At 52.2% G+C, this 1671-nt stretch overlaps 1 protein-coding gene across 1 annotated transcript in view; it reads left to right on the top strand.

Annotated features, from left to right (window-relative positions):
• Positions 1 to 422: 422 nt before the first annotated feature.
• Positions 423 to 1671, top strand: part of IGF2BP1 (insulin like growth factor 2 mRNA binding protein 1) — a gene marked incomplete at its 5' end in the record, with an annotated part of 24533 nt that continues 23284 nt past the window's right edge. Inside the window, one exon of the mRNA XM_085318623.1 lies at positions 423 to 562. Within this exon, the coding sequence (XP_085174749.1) occupies positions 423 to 562 (140 nt within the window). The remainder of the gene's footprint in view (positions 563 to 1671) is intronic.

The following is a 1671-nucleotide window of genomic DNA, read 5'->3' as shown; positions in this document are numbered from 1 at the left end:
CCACATAAACCAGCTGCAAAGCAACCACCCCATTTTTCAAAGAGAAATCCATTTCTGCCGTGGAGTTAACAATTTTTGAGCATTTTAATGGGGGGAAAAGAGAGAAAAAAAATATCTCCCCAAAGGAGTTCCGCGGGAATTAACCACGAGGCATGAAATATGGGCAGAGAATTTTGTCTCCAAACGCGATTCCTCCTTTTCTTTTCCTAAAAGACGAGCAGAGCAGTATGAACTAAGGAATTAAATATTCCTAAGGAACATTGTCCAGAGAGCTAACTCGCCACTCCCTCCCACCGCCTCCCGTTTGAAGCCAGTCTTATACGAATAAAATGCACTTGTGAAGGAATCAGCAAATGTATCTCTGTGCAGTTCACCAAATTTGAATTAAAATGAAAGGTTTCACGTGAGAGAATGTTATCCAGGGCTTTTCTTTTTTCTTTTTTTTTTCTTTTTTTGACCACTCCACCCAGATTATAAAAAACAGACACATTTTGTTTTTAGGGAAAGTGGAGCTTCATGGAAAACAGCTAGAGATTGAACATTCAGTACCTAAAAAGCAAAGGTAATACAGTGTTTTATTTTCTTTTGTGTTTTTTTTTTCTTTTCTGCTGGGAGGGGAAAAAAAAGACTGTTAAGATAAAGGAGACAAAAAAATTATCCCCAAATATGTGCATGTGAAATGAGATATGTTGGCGATTTGGCTCCCGATCCGTCCTCAGCGAGGTGGGAGTCGGTTTGGAGGATCGATGTTTAATTTCCTTCCTTTTTATTAAAAAAAAAAAAAAAAAAAAAAAAAGGAAAAAGGCGGGGGGAACCCCACCAAGTTAACTCCGAAAGCGAGTTTAGCCGAAACAATGACCCCGCCGCCGGCCGGGGTGATGCGCGGCCCAGGCGGCCTGGGGTTTGCGTTTTCAAACTTGGGCTGCCGGAGCGTTTCCTYGGCTTGCCCCGCTCCTGGGCCGGCAAGCGGCTGCCTTTTGTTTGCCGCTAGGCTATTTAAAAAATAAATTAAAAAAAATATATATACATATATATATATATATATATAAAGGGGGGGGGAGGTGCAGGCCCGGAGAGGCGGGGGGCTCGGCGCCCTGCGGGCGATCGGGCTGCGTGCCGGCTCCGGTGCCGTCGGCCGGGGCCGCCGTGCCCGGCGGGGCCTGGGCTGCTGCCGTGCCCGCTCCGGCCGTGCCCGCTCCGGCCGTGCCGGCTCCGGCCTCGCCGCGCTCTTGGCCCTTTGTTGTGCAGCGTGTGTTGGGTTGGGGTGGGGGGTAGCCGCCGTTTGGGGCAGAAACCCTGAAAAAGAGAAATAGAACATCCCTCTTTTTAAATTATTTTATTTTGCGTGGGAGCGTGCGTGTATAGGGGGGCAGAGGGACCCCCCCCCCCTTGACCGAGGCCGCTCTGGCGGGTGCCGGAGCCCAACGGTCCGCGYTGGACCGTGCGGGCCGGGACCCACGGGCTGCACGTGACGAGGCGGCRGCGGGGAGGAGGCGAAGCGAACTCCTTCTCCCGCAACTCTTTGCAGCTTCCCTCCGGTCGCCCGCGATCCCCGCCGGCGCGATCGCGGGGAGTCCATTTTCCCGGCGCGGGCCGGGCCTGCCGCCAGGCCTTGGCCTTCAAAACTTTGCCCCGACCCCGCGTGGAGCCGGGAGGGCATTTCGGAGGTGG

Source organism: Rhea americana, unplaced genomic scaffold (assembly GCF_003343005.1).
Source record: "Rhea americana isolate MKP2758 unplaced genomic scaffold, rheAme1 scaffold_546, whole genome shotgun sequence".
Classification (NCBI taxonomy): Eukaryota; Metazoa; Chordata; class Aves; order Rheiformes; family Rheidae; genus Rhea; species Rhea americana.
This window is presented reverse-complemented; position numbering and strand designations above follow the sequence as displayed.